The 20,263-nt window shown below is 37.0% G+C and overlaps 1 protein-coding gene across 1 annotated transcript in view; it reads left to right on the top strand.

Moving 5' to 3' along the window:
• Gucy2f (guanylate cyclase 2F, retinal) overlaps positions 1-20,263 on the top strand; it is a 106,206-nt gene that overhangs the window by 42,456 nt on the left and 43,487 nt on the right. Inside the window, exons 3-6 of the mRNA XM_090326943.1 lie at positions 2,005-2,359; positions 3,701-3,785; positions 6,967-7,063; positions 16,431-16,562. Coding sequence (XP_090183069.1) covers positions 2,005-2,359; positions 3,701-3,785; positions 6,967-7,063; positions 16,431-16,562 — 669 coding nt within the window. The remainder of the gene's footprint in view (positions 1-2,004; positions 2,360-3,700; positions 3,786-6,966; positions 7,064-16,430; positions 16,563-20,263) is intronic.

Here is a 20,263-nt window from a genome sequence, read left to right as displayed (position 1 = left end):
AGAGATATAGCATAAATATGCCATAGTAAAAATAAATAAATAAAACCCATGAAAACAAAACCATCACCAGGAAAGACAGCACTGATAGAGAAGAGGACTAGGAACTGGCCTTTGGATCACGTCAATATTATGAGGTCAGAAAGATAAGTAATTCAGATGTATGTCAAGCAAAAGAGATGCCTGCATGCTGAATTTGGTCCCAGGACCAGTAGAAGAGTTAGAAGTTAGCCAGGTGCAGTGGCTCATGCCTGTAATCCTAGCTACTCAGAAGGCTGTGGTCTGAGGATCACTGTTAAAGCCAGCCCAGGCACTAAAGAACGTGAGACTCTTATCTCCAATTAATCACTAGAAAATGGGAAGTAGGGCTATGGCTCAAGGGGGAGGGCGGTAGCTTTGAGTTGAAGAGCTCAGGGACAGCATCCAGGCCCCATGACCCACAAAAAAAGAGAAAGTTTTAGAATTCAGAACCATAAAGAATCATAGAGAACACATACCTCAGTCCAGAATGGGAAACTGAAAACCAGGAGACCCGAAGACCAGTGAATTTGAGAGATTGCTTGATTTATACAAACCTCTTTTTTCTAGCCATAGCTATAGACCAGATGACTTAGAAGATTGAGATATTCACAATTTTGTGCTCTAAGAGGAAAAAACTGAAGCTCAGAGAGACATGCAAAATGACTTGCTCAGAAATTCCAACCCTGGGGAGAGATCATAGGCCATTATGCCAACTTTTATAACATTGGTTTTGAACTCGCAAAAAGTATTAGAATATTTGCAGAACTTATAAGAATGATTGCTAGATCCTCTATTTGAAGTATCTCATTTTGTTGGTGTGGGTTAGGTTTGATATTGATGCTTTTAACACTTCTTGGGTAATTCTAATAGGTAGCCAGGGTAGGGGAAGCCCTGCTCTCTATATTAACAAGTCATGGAAGTGTCTTACAAACTATTACATCTTTTGACATACTCACTTTGGATTTCAAATACAAAACTCAATTTTAAATACAACTTACTCAATTTTAAATATTTTTTTTCTTTCCTCACAGGAAGGAGATAAGCTTTCTAGACTTAAAGCAAAAGTAGTAAATATCAACTTTTCTTGAAGCTTGGTAAAACTGCTTCAGTAATAGCTTTTGGGGACTCCATTCTAGAAGTGGATTTTATAGAAACATCTATGAGGCTCTGACTGTGTGGTGGGGAGATGTTACAGAGGAAAGAAGATTGTTTGACTATCCTTTGTACCTTTTGGAATAAAAGATATAAAGTTTGGACCAATCCTAACAGGATGTCAGTCAGCAGTGCATAAGACCTAGTGTACAAATATTGTCGCTTTTCCTGTATTTATTGAGCAGGAATACCCAAGTAGTCTATTGTAGAGGTTCTCTACTTTGCACACCAATAGCGTATGGACTGTTTAGATTAAAACCTACATTCTTTATGCAGTGCAACATTGGAGTTTATATGTGTATGTGTTTAACACTGAATTCTACTGTTCACTTTCTCTGGGAAGTATGTGCCTAGGAGAATAGATAATCTGAAGTAAGACAAGACAGACATCCACTGCAGAGACACACTAGTTACAGTATTTCCATATATACCTATCATTCTTGTGCCATACATAATGCACTCATAAGTAACCTGGTACATTTTCTTTGAACTACTCTTGTCTATTTTTGTTTGTTTGTTGTTGTTTCTTGGTGTGTTTTATAATCCTAAATCACTTTCTAGTTTAGGAGCATAAAATGTATTGTGTATGACTTGGTTTGCTCATATAATGGTCATATTTGATATATTTAAATATGTGAAGGCCTGGGGGGAGGTGAGAAACAGAAAAATTCAGGAGACAAACCAAGTCCTCAGAAACATTCTTTTTTCCTCTGGGTCTTCATAGTTTACTCTACTCAGACATGTAGCACATAATAATGAACGCAAGCTTGGAATATATTCTGACATTGCTCTAGTACAGCAAGGGCTCAAGATGATTGTAATTTTTAAAACTAGGTCTCACCATTGTTTGGAACCATCTACAATTCAATTTACTTTATCGCACAAGCCATGGATAATGCAATGAAAGAAAATGGAAGGGCAAGTGCCATCAGCCTGGTTCAGCATTCCAGAAACTTGAATTTCTACGGATTCAACCAGTTGATAAGGACAGATTCGAATGGAAATGGAATTTCGGAATATGTAATCCTGGATACCAACTGGAAAGAATGGGAACTCCACAGCACCTACACTGTAGACATGGAAACGGAGCTGCTTCGGTTCAGAGGGACCCCTATTCATTTCCCTAGTGGCAGGCCCCCTAGAGCAGATGCAAAGTGCTGGTTTGCAGAAGGGGAGGTCTGCCGAGGAGGTAAGGAATGGAAAATCACTGGTGGTCAATTTAACTTAGCTTGGGTTACTAGGTACAAGACAAGGCATATTTGAATATTGCAGCAATCATAGACTCAGGCATTTAGTAGTCAGGTGGCATAAATATCTTGGTACTTCATCTTTCTAATTAAAAGAACAACAACAAGAGGTAATTTCCATCCAGAAATAATCATCCACAATTTAAAAGCCTCTCCATCACTCATTTTTGAAAAGATCCAATGCTTTCCCTGAGATATTAGTCTAAATATGAGGAAAGAATTTGCCTTCTCCTTGATCTTTTGTAGCGTATGACCTGTGGTTGTCTCCTACGAGAAGATCACCTGTCTGACTTTGCTGTCAGTCAGGTCCTACAACAGAAATAGCATATTTAACACCCTCTCCTCTCTGAATTTCCATTGCAGTAAAAGTCTATGCCTTACAGCCTAGCAAAAAATTGCTTTTCAGTTCTTCTTGTGTACTTGTGACTCCCCATTTCCCAAATATACTGCTCCTTGAGGGCAGGTACTATAGCTCATAATTCTTATGCTCCCCCAACTGCTCAAAACAGCAGGAATCCAGTAAATTAACTTGCGGTTTGATTAACCAGTAGGAGTCGTCATCAAATATCTGAGGGTCAGAGGGTAACTCTGGGTATGACATATTAAAGCAAAATACAAATCAAAGCACATTTTGCATCTATGTATTTGGGTTTAGAAGGGTACAGTGCACTACATATCATACCTAACCGTCTCTTCACTCATATTATCATATATTTCCCACTGAAATCTTAGTAATTGACTCAACTATTTGACTTATACAAAGAATAATTTGCATGATGATTAAAACATAATTATTCAAAGCAGCCTTGTCCTCATCCCTGAAGGAAGTATACCATGTTTTCATCTGTAATCCCATGAGATTTGTGGACTCTGAAGAATTAAAATGTCTTTTATTTTATGAAGGCAACATAGTATTCACACTTCACAGGTGAGATAACATATTTTTCTCTTTTAAGAACTCTATTGCTGTCCAACTTAAATTAAGGTACTCAAAGTTTTCCATTCACGGCCTTTTTTTCTCCAAAGAAACACCCTGGTCAGTCTTAATTCATGTGATTTGTTATTGTCGGAGTGGTGAGTGGTTTTGCTTCAGAACAGTGAATTGCTTTCTGTGTCCATAAAGTCAACAAGACAGACTGTGCTGTAGAAAAATAGAATTAGGTTAGGTAGATGTGTCTTGATTTTAGAATCACCAGAAAGCACGTGGAGTCGCTCTGTGGTGCCTTTTATTTACTGCTTTTCTCTGATAATGCTATTGGTCCTCTTCCTCTTACTTTCTGCAGGCATTGACCCCACCTTTGCCATCACGGTCTGCCTTGCTTTGCTTCTAGCCTTGCTGTCTATTACTGGATTTGCTTACTTTATAAGGTACATTTTTGGGTTCTTTTTATATATACAAAACACAAGCCCATAATAGCCTTGTTAATATTGATTTCCAGGAAGTCATGTTTCAGTACAATTGCCTCATTACATGACCCACTGATTTTCTTTTCCATCCCTACCGGTCCCATTTAGAGTGAAGTGTTTTTATGATGCCAAGAATAACTTTCCGAGCTTTGTTGTCAGTGTCCTTGCCTGTGCAGAAACACAGTGAGGAAATAGGAGAACTAGTACTTTGGGGCCTGTTTACTCCCTACCTGTACTCCTTTTGCCCCTGACAGTGCCTTGTAACCATCTCCTTCCCTAAATGGGATGGTAGGGGATGGAGTTGGAATATTTTAATGAGTCCCAAGGACTTTGACAAGAAACCAAGCTTTCTGTATAGTGGTACTAACTCACAGGACTGAAATAGAGATGAAGTAAGTAAAATAACTGAAGAGTATAGACCAATACTTGTCCGGCATATTATTACCCTAAGAAAAAAGGCCTAGATTATGTTAAATACTTGCACAAACTTGGACAAGCCACTGAACTCTCTTGACCAGAATATTTTCATTAATACAATAAAGAAATTGGATTATATTATGCTCAAGTATCCTTTCATCTCTGGATTGAAATCATAACAGTATTATCCTTAGTGTTTAATATGCTGCTATCATTATGCAAACTTCTATTATCCAATCTTCCCAGTATTAGAAACTTGATAAAGCCACAGAGTAGTCAGCTTTTGAAATGTTAAAAAATATATTTGATAAATACATATAATCAAATGGAAGCTTTTTTTGTCTAATTTCAGTGACTGGAACATATCCCTGCCAAGAACAGATATTTATTTGCCAATAGGAATAAAATATTTAATGTCCTTAGACCATTTGGAAAAACAACTACCCAAATCAACAGTCCAATCCCCTGAGGAGGAATGTCAGAACATAAGGTGGAAAAATGGAGACTCACTCAGCTTGTTATATTACTAGTCAATCTCGGCAAATGACAGTCCTTGCTGATCTTTTCCACTGAATGGACTGATTCTTTAGGCTTTCAGCAAGTCCAAGGAAGAAAAAGGAAAAAAAAACATGGGGGTGGGGGTTTTGTTTGGAGTTTGTGGGTTGAAGGGCAAAGAAGACTGGAGAGGAAAATGATTGGAGAGGGACATGATTAGAGAGGAAAATGATTGGAGAGGAAAATGAGTTTGAGACAATTGGTACTTGAAGTGGTCACAGAAAACTCAGAGATGGAAGAGAGGCACATCATTTCCCAGAGTCACTTGGTTCCTGGTTCTTCAGCTAACAAAGCACAAAAGATGCCCCCTCTTTGCTGCTTTCCTCCCTCTCTCTGCCCACCACGGCTGCAATCAGAAAAGCTGAGCGGCTGATGAGTTTCTGTAATAGATGGTGATTACTTGCAGGAGAGTGACTCTCTGTTCCTTCCTTTTCTGTGTGTTTTGATTGTTTAAGTTTTTTTTCCCAGAGAGAAAGATGTGCAAGGAACCCAACCACCCCAAAACAAAGGATTCTTTGAACTCCTCTTTTCTCCCTACTCCTCTGAACCAGATTGCATTGCCTGTCTATAAAGCTCTTCCGTGCTTTGTAATACTAATGATGATAATGATAATAATGAGCCCTTATACTTTCATAGTGCTTCACGCTTTTCAGAGCACTTTCACATACATTATCTCATTTGATTTTCAAAACAACTCTATAAAGCGGGTAATGCAAGGACTATTATCCTGCTAGGTAGGAGACGCTGAGGCATGAAGAGGTTAAATTATTTATCCAAGGTCACTTGCACCTGGCTAATTAATGACAGGATCGTCACTGCCCCCCAGGTCTCTGGATTGGGAGTACATCCAATTTGCTTTCTGCTACATTGTATTCTGTTGCATGATTATTTTTGCAGGTGTGCCTGCTTTAAGACAATTTTCTACGCATATGAAACAGATAAGTTAGGGAGAGTGATGTTTTACTTTGCCAAAAGATTCATACACTCTACCCAAGAATTCACTACAGGACTCTTTTAATTTTCTCTGCAGGGCAGCAGCTCCCACCATGATAAGGGACATATTTGTTGGCAGACAATTAGAAACACATTAATTGTTTGTTTATAAACCAGAAAAGTCACTGAGAAAAATTGACTGGATTGTTGGTACTTAAAGATACAGTGACATTATAGATTTTTCCTTAGAACAAAGTTGTAAAAACGTTTTGATTTAGTACTTGTTTTCCCCACTCTGGCTTTTGAATTTAACACATTCCAGAGACTGACCATTACAGAGTTACAGAATAAACAAAGCCAAAATGTGGCTGTCCAAGTCCCTAGAACAAAAAAGAATAAAATATCCACACTGACTAATCCAAGCTTCCCTGTAGGTCCTCAAATTATCTGGTAAGACCCACCTGACTTTGTGGGTAGACATCATAATCTCCTATGTGTCTAGCAATTGATTCATAGAAAATAATTACATTCATAGCAAATTAATAGGCATGTTTGGAGAGAAGCATGTTTAAACTGTGTCTATGTAATGCTCAGACAAGAGACCAATTCAGCCCTTCTGTTTGGAATCATGTACACAAAACAACCAACTGATTGAATTTTTCCACTTTTCAACCTGTTGCTTTGGCAACGCATATATGCAACTTTGTAAGACAAGTGGTCTTATGGGCAGAAATCTGGGCCTACAGCCAAGGACCAAGGATTCAAGTTCCAGTTCTGCCTAAGGCTAGGGGATCTCACACAATTTGCTTAATTTTGTTTTGTTTTCATAATGTTTTGTCTATAAAATGGAGATTAATGATTCTTGGCCTTGAGAATATTAGATGAATACAGTGGTAAATGAGAAATTATATTGAGTTATTTTCAAGTTTTCAATTATTCAATTAAAGTTTTACATTTGCCCTTAATGTGCAATCACCATTTTATTAGTCTAAATACTATCTTCATGCACTGCCCTCAACACTTTTTTGATGCCTCATCAAGAGAATTTATCTTTTTTTTCATTTGATATTTGCAAATTGCAAGTTTTGAGGCCTAGAATTGTTGCCTACCTTTGGCGCAGGTGTCTGATAACAAATAATGTTGTATATTCTTTAGCTACTATCTAGAGTAAACCAAACCTGGCTTTTGCAAAAAACATCCAGGCCTCTGTGATATTCTGATTTCATGCTGTTTTCAGGCGTCGGATAAATAAAATCCAGTTGATTAAAGGAACCAACAGAATTCTACTGACTTTGGAGGATGTGACATTCATTAACCCCCACTTTGGCAGTAAGGTAAGAAAAAGCTTCTTTTCTTCTTGCCCTGTCCCAAAATGGTAGCCACAAGCAACAAATGTCTATTTAGCATATGACTTATTGCTAGTCTGAATTGTGATGTACTGCAAGAACAAAGTACACATCAGAGTTAGGCTTACTACAAAATATGTGTAATACCTCATTAAAATTTAAAAATGTTCATATACCAAAATAATACTTTAGATATGTTGAGTTATAGTTATATTTTTTATGTTTTTAACTATGATGATAAGCATGCTTAAAATTTCATACATAAATTTTTGGGCATTTTCTTTCTCTTACTTTCAAGGAGTTTACAGTCAAGTTAGAGAGATGTAAAAGCTATAACAAAGAATAAAATATTTCCTGAAGTGGTGCTTTTGCTCAAGGGGTAGGGCAGTAGCCTTGAGCTGAAGAGCTCAGGGACATTGCCCAGGCCCAGAGTACAAGCCCCATGATTGACAAAAAAATTTCCATTCACATTAGTATGGATAGAACTGGAGGAGATTAGGCTGAGGACATAGGCCAGGCACAGAAAGACTAGTGCCACATGATCTTACTACTATGTGGAATGTAATAAAAAAATCAGAGCAGAATCATAGTCACTAGACGCCAAGAAGGGGAAGAGGAGAGGGAGATACAGGAAACATAGATAATAGGTCCAGGTATATATGAGAAAAATTTCCAATGTTTCATATATCAATAAGATGAATATATTTTACAATAACATGAAATAAGTTATATGTTCAGTAAAACACTAGAAGAAAGCAGTTTTTGAAATTTATCAACATAATAACTAATTCATGGTTTGGAGATGGAAATGGTAATTTTCTTGATTTTTGTCATTAACATTATGTATATGCCTAAAATTACCATACTGAATGATGCAAGTGTATATGATTTTTGTCAATTAAAATGGCGTATGTGACTCATGTAACATTTCATTATATAACACTGAATTATAACCATGTTGCAGAAATTATTTCAGTGTACTTTGGGCAATAATCTAGCTATGACTTCATGTAGCCCTTATTATATATCTGGACTTAATAACATTTCATTGTTGACTCCTCAAACGCAGAGATACTTTTAAAAATATTAATGATTGTTGGGCTGGGAGTTTAGCCTAGTGGTAGAGTGCTTGCCTAGCATGTATGAAGACCTGGGTTTGATTCCTTGGTACCATATGCATAGAAAAAAGCCAGAAATGGTGCTGTGGCTCAAGTGGTAGAGCCCTAGCCTTGAGAAAGCCCAACGACAGTGCCCAGGCTCTGAGTTCAAGGCCCAGGAGTGGCAAAAAATATTAATGATTGTTACCTGACATGGTGCTTACAGTAGAGAAGATGCTTGTAAAGTTGGGTAAATGAATCAATTAACAAAACAGGATTAAATTTCAGCAAGAGCTTTGTACTGTAAGAGCTAGCTACTAAGTCCTAGCTCTGGGTTAGTCTTTTTTTTTCAAGTGCAAGAGACTAGTTCTGAAGTATAATTATGTGGATTTTTTGATTAAAAGATTTTATTAACACTAATTTCTACATCATGTTTCAAATGTCAAGTTTAACAAATAAGTATTCAAGAAGGGAATCTCTATATGCAATCACTGGCACATAGATTTTAGAACATAATTAAAATTACGCTGAGAGTTTGTATGTCATAGATACATATCAATCTATATAATATAATATTATATCTATAGAGTATGTATCCCATCATAGATTTTTATATCTATGTAGTTATGTTTATTTCTCTAAGACCATGTTAATAACCTTGGGTACCTGTATATTGAGTCATCGCTCTTTTACTGTTTGAATCTAATATCCACATATCAAGGCGACCATGGGTCAGGCTTTTTGAGACATGACATGTGTTCCTTACCTTCAAGGAGATTACAGTCAGGTTAGAGGGACTAATCATACAACAAAGAAGAGTTCTTAGGCAACATATTGCATAAAAGAAGCTCAAAATACAGTAATACTTCAGAGGAGGCAGGTGAGTAAAGTGAGGCTTTTTAGAGCTCCAGAATCTAAGCTGAGTTTTAAAGAAGAAAGGAAGGAAAATCAGATTAAAAGCTAGTTTTCATTGTTCTTGATCCTTATAGTTATTTAAAAAGTCAGAATTTAAAAATTGTGAAAGTATACACAAAAATACTTAGTATCAGAGTTTTCTTTGAAAATTATGATTTTAGTGTATCTATTACATGAGGATGATTATAGATAACAGTGTTGTAGCATATAATCCAAAAATGGCCAGAAGATAAAAAGTTGAATGCTCTCATCAAAAGTAATGATAAATAGCCTAATTAACCTGAGCTGATTAATATACCGTATATAAATATACCAAAATATCATATTATACTTCATAAGGTTGTATTTGAATGCATTTTAAAAACATAATATCTAAAAAATTCATTGTGTCTCACCATGATAATTGGCCAAAACTCTGTGGTAGTTGTCATTTTTGGAAGAAGCATGTTTTCTCTGCACAGTTTGATAGAGTTCTCATCACTCTGCATTGTCTCAGACACAGTCTATTTCATCTATTTTAATTAACTTCTTGTCCTGTATAGAGACCCTAGATAGAGCAAGCTGCATAAACAGAAGCATTAAAAAGAGAAAATGTGAGAGAAGGTCAGAGGTAGCTCATGTTTGCTTATGCCAGTCTGGGTGGCTGCAATAATGACACTAGTTTTTGGAAACTATTATGTAGTGGTGTGAAGATGTAGTGAGAGGATCGAAGCATATGAAAAGTCTCCATGTGCCATTAATTGTTGCTATACCACTGTACCAGGTTTGAGAATTAATTATTTCAGTAACCAAACTGGTCATTTGCTTAAATGTGACACTGAAAAGTATATTTAATTAGTTGGCTGAGTGAGAATGGATGCAATTGGAGTCAATTTAATTATTCAACCATTTCATTTAATTTCCTCGTACACCCCTAATTCTTATTTAAAATCATCTGATTATTTTTGTAACACTTACACCATGCTTCTGGAAATGTATTGCTGGAAGCCAAAACTATCCCTGTGGCCCCACTTGGAAAAGGGTGGCATTATCCTAGAAAATCAGAGCTCTCATCCTCTAGAGCCTTTTGACATTTAGTTTGTATCAGGGATTCTGATTAGAAAAGACAGGGGGAAAGACTCCACCTTCATTCCAAAAAAATTATAGTCCTCATTTTTTTAAACTAGTAGAGGACACTATGTCTCATGGTGATGGGATTTGTCTGCATTTACTGTATTCAATATGCCTTGTATGAAGTTTCCTATCTCAAGCAGTAGGAAGTACAGAGGCTGAAAAACAAGCTGTGAAGCTGTCCTACTACAGAAGTCAATGCTGAGAAAAATGTATTCAATTCTGTGTAAAATTTTTCTCCCAAAATGAGTGATCAATAGTAAAAATCATTGTTTAAATATAGCAAAATATAGTAAAGTTTTGGCCCAAAAAACTTACTCTTAAAAATCCCCATTTCTGGAGTTGGGAATGTGTATTAGTGGTAGCATGCATGAAGCCCTGGGTTTGATTCCTTAGTACCACATAAACAGTAAAATCCAGAAGTGGTACTTTGGTTCAAGTGGTAGAGTGCTAGCCTTGCACAAAAGGAAGCTCAGGGACAGTAACCAAGCCCTGAGTTCAAGCCCCACACTGGTTTGGTTACTTGAAATTGGACAGGGAAGTGGGGGAAAACCAAGAGGGCACCGGGGAGGGTAATGGGACCAAGACATGTGGAAGGGTATCAATGTATGTGAATTAATGCACCTTCTATCTGGCAAATATCATGTTACCCTTTTATTAAATACAATAAAAAATAAAATATAAAAAATAAATAAATAAAAAAAATAATTCCAATTTCTTTGGTGTTATTCATATAAATGACAGTTCATATCAACTGTCTTTATGTTTGGCTCTAAAATTTTGAAACAATAATCATAGCTTAGTTTTGGACTGAATTAGCCTTTTCTTTTTTTCTTTTTTAAATTTTTTATTGTGATTAATAGAAGGGTTACATTATATTCACCAGATAGAAGGGGCATAACTTCACAAACATTGATACCCTTTCTCATGACATGGTCCCCATTTCCCTCCCCCCTGCTCATCTTGATTTCTCCCCTTCTCTATCCAATTTCAAATAACCAAATAAGCACATAAAAATATATCAGATAACAAGCTGAAATATTGTAACAATATGAGATAACCAAGGGATAGCAAAAGAGATGAGAGATAACATAGTACATTCAGGACAACAATCACTCATTATATGGCTTTTGTTTCCTTATCCTGGAGGTCCTTACATTTAGTGTCATACTATTGGCCTTATATCTCTAGATTTTGTTCTATTATAAATCTCTGCTAGGAGAGCCCAAGGTTTCTACTGATTATGACAAATGAGGGAGACTATTGGGCCTATGTTCCTTTGAGTCTGGCTTACTTCACTTAATATGATTTTTTCCAAGTCTTTCCATTTCCTTACAAATGGGGCAATGTCATTCTTTCTGATAGCAGCATAGAATTCCATTGTGTATAAATACCACATTTTGTTAATCCACTCATCAACTGAGGGACATCTGGATTGGTTTCATATCTTTGCTATGGCAAATAATGCTGCAATGAACATCGTTGTGCTAGTGGATTTCGTCTGTCCTTTAGTGGAATTGCTGGATCATAGGGGAATTTTATGTTTAGTCTTTTGAAGAAGTGCCATACTGCTTTCTATAGTGGTTGAACGAGTTTGCACTCCCACCAACAGTGTAGTAGTGATCCCTCCTGGCCACATCCCCTCCAGCATCTGTGGTTATTCGTTTTCCTGATCCTGGCCATTCCAACTGGAGTGAGGTGGAATCTTAGCATTGTTTTGATTTGCATTTCTTTTATGACCAGAGATGTTGAGCATTTCTTCATGTGTCTATAGGACATTTTTATTTCTTCTTTAGAGAAGACTCTCTTTAAGCCTTTTGCCCATCTTTTAATGAGATGGTTGTTTCTTTGCAGATTAGTTTTGGAGTGATTCAATTTTTTGAGCTATTGATATATTTTAGATATGAGGACTTTGCCCATTGTGTGGTTAGTGAAGATCTTCTCCCATTCTGTAGGCTTCCTAATTAATTTACTAGCTATGTCCTTTGCCATACAAAAGCTCTGCAGTTTAATGCAGTCCCACTTATCCAGCCTTTCTCTGATTTGTTGTGTTTCTTGGTCCTTATTGAGAAAGTTTCAACCTGTGCCAAGGAGACCTAGTGTATCTCCTATTCCTTCTTGTAAAGTTTTCAGTGTGTCTAGCCTTTTCTTTTTATCTATCACACAAAAATGGTATTTGGAGGACTGAAGAATATCTGTTTTCATGAATTCCCCACAAACAGCAGAGAAATGCTGTCTTCCAGTAAGAGTGCCTAGGATTTAAAAATCTTGTTTATAATGACAGTTATGCATGAGTTTGACTTATTGAGAATAAAAACAGATCATCATTTTTCATCACAGGAGTGAGAAAAATGAATCACAGCAAGAATTGGTAGTCTTATTGGGAATGTTTTTGTTTGTTTTAATATCTTGGCCCACTGGAAAAGGATGGTATTGCCCTAGAGAAACATAAGTCTCATCTTCTAGATTCATTTGGCATTTGGCTTGTATCAGGGATGCTGATTAGAAAAGATAGAGCAAGTATATATTGTCTTTAATTTCTGTGCAGTCACAAACTTGCAGCTGGGTCTGTCTAATCAGTCAAGAAGCCAAGCCAAGAATTCCAAAAGAAATGTTTGAATGTGGAATCTCTAGGAGAATATAAAATTAATCCAGTCTAGAAAAATTGGCAGGTCAGGAGAAGTCAAGTTAGGAAAGGAAATTTTTAAAAGAAAGTGAATCTGAAGTCCAAATGTATGTAGATTTTGGCAGATTCTATGACTTTCTCCTTTGTCCTTCCTGGAGAGGTCCAGGTCTCCATATTACAGAACTAGGTACTCCTGCTGAGACAGGAAAATAAAAAATGAAAGGGAAGTAGGTTCCCCTGTGGCCTTACACTGTTGGAGATGGTTCAAGTTGATGGAAGGGTTATGTGAAGAGTCAAGTTTTACATGTTGTTTGAATCTTATGCTATTGAGGTTGCAGAACATTGGCGACTGAATATCGCTGAAATTATTATTATTGTTGTTCAAAAAGGTGCTTAAGATGAAGTCCAATATTGATCATCGATTAGACAAAAGCTAGTAGAAAGTACCTAAGATTATTTTTTTTTCTTTTCATATATTTTTTATTGTAATTAATAGAAGGGTTACATGATATTTGCCAGATAGGTGGTGCATTAATTCCCATACATTGATACCCTTTCACATGTCTTGGTCCCCATTTCCCTCCCCCCACCCCCTCTCCTCATCTTGTTTTCGCCTGTTCCCTATACAATTTCAAATAACCAAATACAAATATATCCGATATATCAGGTAACAAAGTGAGATGTTGGGAGCCAGAGTGGAATCAAACTGTACCTTGACTTGCATCAGACGATGGCTTTATTGTCTTATTGCTTTCTGGCCCTATTCTATGTAAATGACCTGAGAATTACCATATGAATGTAACACCTGGAGGTTCCCTGGGTCTGAAGGAGGGAAGAAGCAGGAGTGAAAAAAAAACGCAGCAGTCTTTACCTGGACTGCAGACATCCCGGACCCGGTGTGTCTGTCTCTCTTCTATTTCTTCCTAGTCCTTGTCCCCGATTTCAGGAACCCCAATCTGCGAACCCTGGTTTGCTGCCGGTTGGCCCCGGCAGTGAGATACTGTAACAATATGAGATAACCAAGGGACAGCAAAAGAGATGAGAGATAACATAGTATATTACGGACAACAATCATTCATTATATGGCTTATGTTCCTTTTACTGGCATGACTTTGAAGTAAGAACAAAGGACTAGGAAATATAGAGACAACATTCTTGTTTCTTCCCAAATGTAATTCTGTAGGTATCGAGTTCTGCATTATAAAAATGAGAACCCATGGGCCGGGAGTTTGGCCTAGTGGTTAAAGTGCTTGCCTAGCATGCACGAAGACCCGGGTTCGATTCCTTGGTACCACATATATAGACAAAAGCCAGAAGTGGTGCTGATGCTCAAGTGGTAGAGCGCTAGCCTTGAGAAAGTCCAACGACAGTGCTCAGGCCCTGAGCTCAAGCCCAGGACTGGCAAAAAAAATGAGAACGTTAACTGAGTGCTGGTGGCTCATGCTTATAATCCTCAGGAGGCTAAGATCTGAGAATCACGGTTCAAAGCCAACCTGGGCATGAAAGTCCATGAGACTCTTAGCTCCCATTAACCACCAGAAAACCAGAAATGGTGTTGTGGGTCAAGTGGTAGAGTAGGGCAAAAAACAAAAAAACAAAAAAGAGAACATTAGAGTTGGAGATGAGGCTGTCCTAGATGGTATCAAATATGTCTGCTTGTTCAGAATCACAATTGGTTTTGTAAATTATTTAATTATTTTATGATCTTTAATTGTACAAATGAGTTACAATTTAACAGAGTAATAAATAACTACAATTCCTCTTGATCAATATCATCCTTTCAATAGTCTTACTCTAGAAAAGACAATTCTAGAAATACGGAAAATTAAATTATGTCTTTATGTGAAGTAAGTCTATTAGTTCAGTTGACATTTTTGGAAGTTCAATTTTAAAGATTAACATAGATTGCAGATAAATTTTCATCTTGTCTTCCAATTATGAAGCTCCTGACACTCTTATTAGACTTTGTGTACAGTTAAAAATCAAAGATTGAAATTTTGGCCAATATAAACATCAGATACATAAATCATGGGCAGATGATCTGTTCACTCTCTACTATCTTACTGTTTGCTAAGTGAAACACTACTTTTACTTGCACCAAAAAGATGCCAACTAGTAGAGTATAAGTCAGTATTGAGATTCAGTCATATGGATGGAATTGTGTATTATTTCTATTAAAAATGTTCAGAATTTGTATACAGTATTTCTTACTACTAAGCTATTAACTATATGATATTGGAAAGCTTATTTCACAATTTTTTTTGTCAGTCCTGGGCTTGAGATCAGGGCCTGAGCCCTGTCCTTGGATTTTCTCAAGGCTAGAGCTCTATCATTTGAGCCTCAACACCATTTCCAGCTTTTTTCTGTGCATGTGGTATTGAGGAATTGAACCCGGGTCTTTGTGCATGCTAGGAAAGCAATCTACCACTAGGCCAAACTCCTGGCCCCTCATTTCACAATTTTTAAAATACAATTTTATTGTAGTTAATAGAAGAATTGTATTATATTTGCCAGATAGAAGGTACATTACTTAACAAACATTGCTACCCCTTCTCATATTTTTGTCCCCATGCCCCTCCCCCTCCCCTCATCTTGTTTTCCCCCTCCCTATCCTATTTCAATTAAATAAACATATATACAATATATAAGATAACAAGATAAGATATTGTAACAATATGAGATAACCAAGGGACAGCAAAAGAGATGAGAGATAACATAGTACATTAAGGACAACAATCACTCATTATATGGCTTTCGTGTCTATATCCTGGAGGTCCTTTAATTTAGCGTCATCCTATATGGCCTTATGTATCTAGGTTTTGCCCTATCGTAAATCTCTGCTAGGAGAGACCAAGGTTTCTACTGATTATGACAAATGGGGGAAACCATTGAGCCTATGTTCCTTTGAGTCTGGCTTACTTCACTTAATATGATTTTTTCTAACTCTTTCCATTTCCTTACTAATGGGGTGATGTTCTTTCTGATGGCAGCATAGAATTCCATTTTCATAATCTTTTGTAGATTGTAGGACTTGAACTCTGGGACAAGGTGCTGTCCCTGAGCTCTTTCAAGACTAGTGCTCTACTAGTTGAGCCATAGTGTCACTTCTGGTTTTCTTGTGGTTAATTGGAGATAAGAATCTCACAGACTTTCGTGCCAGGATGGCCTTGAACCACAGTCCTCAGATCTCAGCCTTCTGAGTAGCTCGGATTACAGGCATGAGCCACTGGGGCCCAGCTTCATTTCACGTTTTTACGTCTAGGTTTCTAGTCTAGAAAATGATGACCTGGGTTAAACTATGGCAAGTGTTCTTTCCTACCTTTCATGCCTATGATTAAAATTCTGTCTGGGAGATGGACATACCTACAAAGCTTTAGCTTTTCTTGGTGGTAGATGGAGGACAATCAAGGTACCAACCACAAACTAAGAAAGTCCTGAAGGACAGAGAAGTTTAATCAACCTCATGTCTACAGAGTTCAACTTATGTAGTTACTCTCTTATGAAGAAAGAAAAACAAATAACCGCAAAATTTATACTATAGTTCCATGTTCTATCTTAAATAGTGAGAATTTTGTTCATAACCTTTTCCCCCCTTATCTTTTCACAGAGAGGAAGTCCTGCCAGTGTAAGCTTCCAGATCATCTCAGAGGTTCAAAGTGGGAGGTTCCCAAGGCTTTCTTTTTCTTCAGGGAGTCTAACTCCAGCGACTTATGAAAACACTAATGTAGCAATCTATGAGGTAGGCAAACCAACAGTTATCTAATCTGTTGCGCTCTTGCATTTTAAAATAAGGCAGTGATTTAGGAATTATTCTTTTGGTAAAAATCAGGGCTCTTTTAGGTTCAGTTTTTTGTTGGTATTCACTTATAGCATTTTTATTTTTTTTTCTTTTGTGCTGGTCCTAGAGTTTGAACTTAGGGCCTGGGCACTGTTCCTGAACTTCTTTTGGTCAAGGCTAGTGCTCTACCACTTAAGCCACAGTGCCACTTCCAGTGTTTTCTGAGTGGTTTATTGAAGATGAGTCTCACAGACTTTCTTACCCTGACTGGTTTTGAACTGTATTCTTCAGATCTCAGCCACCCGAGTAGCTAGGATTATAGACATGAACCACCAGTGCCCTTCTTGGTTGACATTTTTGATGATATATTTCATCTGCAAATAATCCACTTACTTATAACTTCATTGATATTTCAACCCCATGTATTTGTTATGTATGTGGAAAAAGAATCAAACGCATAACATATGTCACTATTTACACAAAATTATATGTAATGAAAATTAAAAGACTATACTAGTAAAAGAAATGCGTCCCAAGCGTCTTATTTGGGATGGGATGCCCAGATATAAATTTAGGCCAGGAAGGGTTTGGGTATTCTTTTTCTTCAAAGTCTAGTTGTTATTCCCATACTTGTTATTGGCTGGTATCACTGGAACTTAAAATGTAATTGTTTTCCTGCACCTACACTAGTTTTTTGAGTAACAGATTACTTTCAATTGCATAAATCTTTTTTATTTCACTGAAGTTTCTGTTTTTCAAGATTTAAGGGGTCAGACCTTACCTCTGTTCTAAGATATTGGAATTTGGCAACTAGAACAAATCTTGCATCGGTTGGAGAGATGAACTGTTTCTTCTCAGCAGGAAAGAGTTAAGCAGGGGGTAAAAGGGAAACTAGACTGTCCTTCTGTCCCTCCTATGAGGCCTTCCCAGTGTGGTTTCTTTATCTTGTTTGAAGATACTCCCAAGAGCAGCAAACACGTTTCAACTTCAACATTAAGTACAAAGAAGCCCTAAAGAAGGAGGAATGAATTTTTAGATTGTTAACCACACTGGACTCTCCAAGTAAATATTCTTTTCTGTTGGATAAATAATTCACAATGGCTTTTCTTTGGTCTGAAACTATCACTTCCAAAATTCAGGTGTAATAATTTAATGATCAATGTGATAATATTAAGAGATGAAGCTTTGAAAACGTTATTAGACCATGAGTGTGCTTCCCTCAAGAAAGTGTTAAAGCCCCCATGAAATGGACTTCCTGCAGCATTTGATTAGCTCACTCTTCTAACTTCTCCCAGGTGAGGGCACAAAATTGTCTCTAGACAATACAGAAACAACATGCCATTTTGGAAAGAGACAATAGCTCTTATTAGACAACAAAACCTGTTGTCTTTTGGTCTTGGACTTTGCACCCTCTAGAACTGTGAGAAATGAATATCTGTTCTTGACAAATTATCTTGTACTACACAAATGGATTAAGAAGGGACTACACACCAAGAATGGCATGAAATATTTTTCAGTACACTTGAGGATTTTGACTTAAATCTGGATTTAATTTCTTCAAGAGGAGAATTGTTCCAAAATGTATGCTTAAAGTTTTGAAAAACTGCCATCTTTATTCTTTCAAAAACTGAAGAGAAGGTGATCAAATAACTCCTGAACATCAAATAGATGGGCTGATGGCTTTACAATTATAGCAATGCATCTATGATTTAGAAGTATATATCAATAGCCTTTATTTCTTTAATCTGCAAAATGAGGGTTTGAGGTGAGTTCTTAATCCTGAGTGTTCATTAGAATCTCCTTGGGAAATTTAGGCTGCCATTCCTTAAAATTCTGATTTAGTTGATACAGAGCAGGGCCCTGACATTGATATTAATTAATTAATTCTTTAATATGTGCAGCCAGGCTTGATAATTGCTGCACTCAGACTTCTAAGGCCATTTCTGACATGCCGTATGCTATATCCTTTGTTTCTATGAAAGAATTTAGGTGTTTAAGAATTATGGCATGTTTTATTTGGTGTTGTTGGAAGGTTATAGTATAGAGTTGAGAAGGAAAAAATAAACATCTGTATGCAACTGATCTTTAAAATTCTTGTTGGTATTTTCTCAGTTTTAGAAGGCAGGGATCTGAGTTAATTCCCAGGACGACTATTGATCAGTCACATGGTGAGAGGGGGATATTTTTTCCTTAAAAAGGATGCTGTTAGAATAATACTACACAGTATAGTCAAGATTAAGCATACAGTGGCACTGTGGCTCAAGGGATAGAGTGATAGCCTTGAGCAGAAGAGCTGAGGGACAGCACCCTGCCCCAGAGTTCAAGTTCCACAACAGACCAGAAAAAAAAAACACCAAACCAACCAAAACAAAAAAGATTATTATGCTGGGCATGGGCTTACACCTGTAATTCTAGGTACTCAGGCTGAGATATGAGGATCACGGTTCAAAGCCATTCCAGGCACTAAAGAACATGAGACAGTTATTTCCAATTAATCTCTAGAAAACAAGAAGTGGGGCTTGGCTCAAGGGTAGGGTGGTAGCCTTGAGCTGAAGAGCTCAGGGACAATGTCTAGGCCCAGGGTTCATCTCCCACAACCCCCCCCACACACAAAATGATTAAGCAGAGGGCAGAGAGGGAAGGGATAAAGGGACAAATGAAACTAGAAAATTGCTGGCTCAAGCTCAAGATGAATGATGAAAGAAGTCCAGTGTATCTTCTCAAATGGTACTTTATTTGGACTCATTATCTACATTCTGTTTTAAGTAAGTCATATTTTCATAAGAATTTCTTTTGGAAGTCCAGATAATGTAGAAGATACCCAAGAGCACAAACAGATTTTCATAGTTGTGCTTCAAATTTACCCCTTGATAATATGTATATAGAGAGACATAATTTTCAAATTGAAAGACAAAATTATCCCTTTCATGGATATTCTTTGAAATATGGAAATGAAAGCCAGATATGCTGAAGGAGCTTTGATGACAGATTCAATGTGTGCCACGCCATGATCTTTTTAATAACCACAGAGTAGGAGATTGCAAACAGGGTGAGAATCACTCTAATTCTTACATTCTTGGGAAGAACCTACTAAGTTTCTATTCATTTTTATTTTCTGAATCTTGCCTCCCAGTCTCCTCCTGTTTTCCTCTTTTCTCACTTTTTCCCCTTTCTATTCATCTTCCTAAGAGCCTTTTTCCTGTCTCCACAACTACTTTATCACATACAGAGATCTCTCCCCCTTTCACTTCTACCAACCATCTTCTCTTTCTCATTACAGAATCATAGGTTCGCAAAACTGAAAGGTAACCAAGAACTCATTAAGTTCATCTTAGCGCTCAGGCTGATGAAGGAGAGGTAGTAAGACTACCATTGCAATGGAAGCAGGGCCATGTCCTAGGATCTTGTTCTCTTGCTTTTACTTTAACACACAGTGGCCTGAGTAGAAACTTGATGAACTTTAAATTGCTTCTGAAAATTTACTGAATAGAGTTTGATTTTTCCTTTTCTTAATTAAAAATTGAGTGAAGTATTTTATCATTCTCCTTTAAAAGAAGAAAAAAAAACAAATAGTGAATGCATAGTGAAGATAAACTTTGCCTATTTCCTCCCTTTTCATCATTATTCAAGAAATAGGATGCACATAGACTCAATAAAAACTC

The sequence above is a fragment of the Megascapheus bottae genome, chromosome X, assembly GCF_031878675.1.
Source record: "Megascapheus bottae isolate mThoBot1 chromosome X, mThoBot2.hap1, whole genome shotgun sequence".
In the NCBI taxonomy this organism is placed as follows: domain Eukaryota; kingdom Metazoa; phylum Chordata; class Mammalia; order Rodentia; family Geomyidae; genus Megascapheus; species Megascapheus bottae.
This window is presented reverse-complemented; position numbering and strand designations above follow the sequence as displayed.